The sequence below is a fragment of the Phycodurus eques genome, chromosome 14 (genome assembly GCF_024500275.1).
Source record: "Phycodurus eques isolate BA_2022a chromosome 14, UOR_Pequ_1.1, whole genome shotgun sequence".
Lineage (NCBI taxonomy): Eukaryota > Metazoa > Chordata > Actinopteri > Syngnathiformes > Syngnathidae > Phycodurus > Phycodurus eques.
Window position 1 is genome coordinate 18858588 of NC_084538.1, and position 5531 is coordinate 18864118.

The following is a 5531-nucleotide window of genomic DNA, read 5'->3' on the forward strand; positions in this document are numbered from 1 at the left end:
CATCCTTGCGTCGCTTGAAAGGCATATATATATAAATATATATATAATTACAAGTTATTCATTTTGCAATTATTAAAATCTAGGTAGTTTGACATACAGTAATGTGACAATAACCAAAAAGCATTGTCTTTTGTTCTTTATTTTACACATTACATGTTTACAAAAGAACAAAAACGAAGTGTGCAATCTTTTCTTCATCAGGCTGAGCAGCTATCTCACAAACTTCCTCAGCTTCACCAGGAATGCTGGAAATGTAAGATTATGAACACTTCCATAAAAAAACCCAACTTAAAACAAAACTTTAATTCTGCTAAAACTGACTAACCTGTGTGGCTCCACTGTGCTGGGTGAGGTCTGGCAATGTATGGGACACTCCCAAAGGCTGGATGTTCCTCTGGAACTAAATACAGGTAGTATAATTTAACTTGTTGATATTTCCAAAAGATGCAAACACAGTAAACTCACCTTGTTCTGGACCATCTGAAGTGGTCTCTTCTCTCGGGGTTTCATTGAGGTTCAATGCTTTCTTCGAGCAATAACCCCCATCTTTAAGAAGGGCAGGGCCAACAAGCCAGTCCCGGGTGGGAACTTCGAAGATGCGTTCGCACAGCAGAGGGAGCGCTGAGCATCGAAGCCCTTCCAGTAGGTCAATCACCTGTGTTATACTGAAGAGGAGGTTGGGGGGCAGGAACAGAAAATGTGAACAAAGTGTGAACATCTTTGCGACAGATGCAGAGGGTGAACAACTACAAGGAACTAAGAAAGTGACGTTTGGTGGGGTTCAGACAAAATCAAAATAAATATTGCTATAATGGCTACACAGTTAGGCTAAAAGAGAAAGGGGTGCATCACCGTAGTTTAGTGGTTAGCACTTCTGTCTCACACTTCTGGGTTTGGGATCTTGGTACCAGCTTTCCTGTGTGGAGTTCACATGTTCTCCCCAAGATTGCATGCAGTTTTCTCCTCCCACATTCCAAAAATAAGCATGTTAGGTTCTTTGAAGACATAAGATAAATTGCCCAGAGGACTGAATGTGATAGTGAATGGTTGTTCCCTGCAATTGGCTGTCGACTAGTCCAGGGTGTACCCCACACCTCGCCCAATATCAGCTGGGATAGGTCCCAGGTCACCCATGCCGTGACCCTAATGGGGACAAGCAGTACTGTAGAGGAAATGGATGGCTGATGGAGAATGGAGTTCAGTTCATGGTTTGATTAGAATTTTATCTTTAGATAAAAGTATTACTTTAAATAAACATCCTTCCTCCTGCCACCTAAGTTAATGTTTCGGTGGCTGTCTATTGTTGTTGTTGTTTTTTGTAAAAAATGATAACAAAATTAACAACTAATTAATAACTATGTGAAAGAGCATTCTTTATGAGGAATACGTTACACACTTTGCGAGGTAGACAGCACATACAGCTCCGGGGTGCAGATGTGGAATCACAGTGGGCAAAACAAGGTGTGGGTTTATCAGATCAAGAGCAACCTGCAATTGACATAATCCAATCAGTAAAACACCTTCCGTCACCAAACCTACCGCCCCCAGCGTTGCTTCGAAAACACTGCTGCGACCAAAAACTGACCGCAGTGAATGCCCGACGGGCGAGAAGAGATGAAGCCGTACGAAGGTCAGCGTTATGAAACTCTACATTGTCAGGCCACTCTTCCCCTTGACGCGCTCTCCATGAGGCCCTCCAACGCTGGTAGTTTAGCATTGCTCTTCTGAGGTGATCCTCTCTGATGTCAACACTCAGCACGCTGCCCCTGGAGGCCACTGAAGAAAATACATAAACATTTTACCAGGAGAGCAGTACTTAAAACATTTTATGCCAAATACGATCTAACCAAATACAGTATGTCGCTCTCCGAGTACAACCATAATGACCAACATTAAAATATAGCGTTTTTATCAAAAACAAGACAGGTTTTATTCCTAAAAAGTAATATTGTAGTAAGTCATTGTAACGTTATGGTTTTTGCGCATTAACACTGCACTTAAATATAGGACAATTTAAAAAAGCGACTTAACAATTGAATAAAAATGTATAGCACATAAGGTAAACAGAATTAGTATCTTTAAAAAAGTTTAAAAACTAACAATTTTTATAGCTTAAACCCAAATATATTGTACTAAAAAGTAAAATAGAACACAATTGTACAGGTGCATCTCAATAAAATTAGACTATTGTAGGTAACATTTTAAAATGTATTTCAGTAACTAAATTGAAAAATCTTAACTCATAATTATTATTCAAAACCCACAGAGTTAAACATTCCATGATTTTATAATGTTGATGATCTTACAACTAATGAAAACTGCAAATTCACCATCAGAATCATCTTTATTTGCCAAGTATGTCCAAAACAAACAAGGAATTTGTCTCCAGTAGTTGAAGCCGCTCTAGTTCGACAACAGACAGTCAATTCACAGAGAATACTTTTGAGACACAAATACATACAAAACACAGTCACTGAGCAATAAAAAATAATGTGGTAATGCCGGTACAATTTTAATTTTACCTTCATGACAATTGTTCAAAAACATGCAGAGCCAGCAAGATATTTGAATGTCATGTTGGAATGAAAGTGTAGTCTACACCTTTTTCATAACCGCTAGGTGGCGGTGGCATATTGGAATGAATGTGTACAGCTTTTTTATAACCTCTAAATGGGGGCATGCATTTATAAAATGTGGAGGTTTTTTCCATTTTCCCCTATACTTATGTATAATGCACACTATTGACTTTTGACAATTATTGGGGAGAAAGAAATGCACATTATACACAAGAAATTACAGTAGATGCACCTGTATTTGTGCATGTGAGTCTTTTTACTACCACTAGAGAGAGCCCGCGTACCGTACCAAACTCTGACAATCACTGCACTGGGACATGTAAAAATGCACTCAGTGGCCACTCCAGTGGTATACACAAGTATATACACTATCTATCATGTCATGTCATGATATGATGGTGGGTGCATACCTGCCCGAGACAAAAACAGAGACATGGCCCCAGACCCAGAGCCTGACTCCAGTACATAGTCTCCCTCTGTGACGTCCATCATCATCAGCATTGTGCTGGCGTCCTGAGTGATAGAAAAAGATTACACCAAATGTGTGAGCACTTTGATCTGCAATTTAATGACAAAACATCATCATCAAATACAGTGGAGTGGATAAAAAAAGTCTTCATATAATCCTGTTCAAATTCCAGGTTTTTATGATTTTTTTTTTCTTTAACGTGACCTATAACTTGCACATCTCAATTGATAAAGGGGGAAAATATAAACCATAACCTAGTTATAAACATTTAAACCGGCACGGTGGCCGACTGATGGCCACCGTGGCCGGGGTTCAAATCCCAGCCCCGCCTGTGTGGAGTTTGCATGTTCTCCCCGTGCCTGGGTGTGTTTTCTCCAGGCAATCCGGTTTCCTCCCACATCCCAAACACAGGCAGGGTAGGTTGATTGAAGACTCTAAATTGCCCGTAGGTGTGAATGTGAGTGCGAATGGTTGTTGGTTTCTATGTGCCTTGCGATAGGCTGGCGACCGGTTTGGGGTGTAACCCGCCCGAAGATAGCTGGGATAGTCTCCAGCAGCCCGCGACCCTAGTGAGGATAAGCGGTAAAGAAAATGGATGGATGGATTTCATTTTCATTATTTAATTTTTGTCTTATTCAAGGTGAGTCAATTGAGTGGGCAGCGCCCTAGCGCCCTCTCTTGACCATTCATTATTGGTATGATGTTATACACTATTGAAGAGTTGCCACTGGTATAATAAAAATTAACACAATGTGTTTGCCATTTGTTGTATATACCTTTGGGTAGGAGATAGCAGGGCCCCTCTTCATATACAGCACATAATCATCCAAACTGGCACGTCGTATGAAGATGGGAACCCCTCTGCTTGTCTTCTGGAAGTGACCTGCCAGCTGCCCAGCTACATCATCATGCAGGATAATCCCCCAGCTGGTCTGGAGACGTGTTCCAATCTGAAGCTGGAACATCTTCCTGAACTCCACATGTCTTTTCCTATGATACTCGGCTACTAGCACCTCCCCATATGCAAGTGTAGTCTTCCGCAAGCGAGTAGGTGACATCGATTGTGTTCCATTGAACTGGGACTTTGATGTGTCGAACTGTGCATCCACATCATTGCTTGTGTCAGAATTATATTCTTTCAAAGATGCTGCATCGTTTGTGTCTAAACCTGTATTTTGTTCTTGCTTGGACAGAGTGGCCAAAGATTCAGAGTTGTTCAGTTCTTCTTGCATACATGTATCCTCTTCATGTGGTTGGTTCTGTTCTCTCAGCTGCGTCACCTCAGGGCTCAATGCATTTTGTGGAAGCAGGCTACTAATCCTCTCTAGGGGAGACAGGGATCGCCTCCCGGACAACAGCGATTGTCTAGCTGTCATCTTGGTGTTCAGGAGTGATGTTTTTGAGTTATCTCTGTCATCATTGCTACATTTCACACAGCCTGTTGAAAAAGCTTTCATTTCCAGCCTACTTGAATTAAATTTTACAACAATGTGTCTGTGTCTGCGATGACCTAGAGTGGACGTGTAAATACGTACCAGTCTGGACAAAATAAAAAATCCAGCACAAGGCATTTCTACTATCATTAAGTCACACGATTTTCATTTAAAAACTAGAAGAGACAATTTGGATTTGGTCTCGCCTAAATGACTAAACGCGAGGTAAATTAAACATTTAAAAAAATAAACACAACAACGTACCTTGCTAAACTCTCATATATCAGAGAGGAAATAAAAATTTTTGTCAGCAGCATTACTCCAAAGCATATTTGTTGTATTACTGGTAGGTAACCATGCTTGAAAACGCAGGTACATGACGTCATAATTGCGCGACAGTTGTTGTAATTAAACATTTCCTGCAGAGAGCGGTGTTGCAACTGAGCGAAAGCCTTTTCGCACCAGGATATATACATATAACACACACACACAGTCAATCCATCCATGTTTACCACCTGATATCGTGTGAAAGGCAGACTACATCCTTGATTGGTAGCCAGTCAATCAAAGGGCATACACAGAGACAGACGTGGTTACTGAGTGGGTACTGAATTCACACGGCTTACACGGAAGTCAGACGAATGTTCCACTCCCCCATCAGGACCTCAAATTATACATCCATCCATCTTTTATACCGCTTTTTATTCTTAATATATAGTTTTTTTGTCTTTAAAAAAATACATGTGACTGGTCAGTTGCTGTTACACACGCATACACTTTAGTGAGGATGAGGATATGGAAAATGGTTGAATATCTCAGGGTTGTTAGATTCTTTACACATTTGACAGCAGGTGTCCAAATAAATTTATTTGTCTTGTAAGTGTTAAGTCATAAGTTACATTACGTTCAGAGGAGTAGAATTAATAAATCTTAAAACATAAAAAAGTAAAAGCGACTGGAGTTGAGCGTTGTCTGGTGGCAGCCAATCAGCAACGGGTACTCCTGGCGCGTCACTGCGCATGTGCAAAAGCATCCACACGTGGTTCGCGTAAA

The 5531-nt window shown here is 40.7% G+C and overlaps 1 protein-coding gene across 1 annotated transcript; it reads right to left on the minus strand.

Moving 5' to 3' along the window:
* Window positions 1-180: 180 nt before the first annotated feature.
* On the minus strand, window positions 181-4833 carry trmt61b (tRNA methyltransferase 61B). Its single transcript, XM_061696580.1, has 7 exons — window positions 3822-4833; window positions 2987-3089; window positions 1586-1776; window positions 1397-1488; window positions 466-665; window positions 326-400; window positions 181-245 (listed from the first exon to the last, which is right to left on the minus strand). Exons 1-7 carry the CDS (start codon window positions 4626-4628, stop codon window positions 211-213), a joined length of 1503 nt encoding a protein of 500 aa, XP_061552564.1. The 5' UTR covers window positions 4629-4833; the 3' UTR covers window positions 181-210.
* Between the last annotated feature and the right edge of the window lie 698 nt (window positions 4834-5531).

What these genes read in the sequence shown, in the direction of transcription:
- trmt61b (XM_061696580.1), bottom strand. Translation starts at nt 4,628, where the DNA reads ATGATAGTAGAAATGCCTTGTGCTGGATTTTTTATTTTGTCCAGACTG. An exon ending in CTGCTATCTCCTACCCAAAG is followed by an intron (nt 3,090 to 3,821) that starts GTATATACAACA and finishes TCTATCACTCAG; the next exon opens with GACGCCAGCACAATGCTGAT. An exon ending in TTCAGATGGTCCAGAACAAG is followed by an intron (nt 401 to 465) that starts GTGAGTTTACTG and finishes ACCTGTATTTAG; the next exon opens with TTCCAGAGGAACATCCAGCC.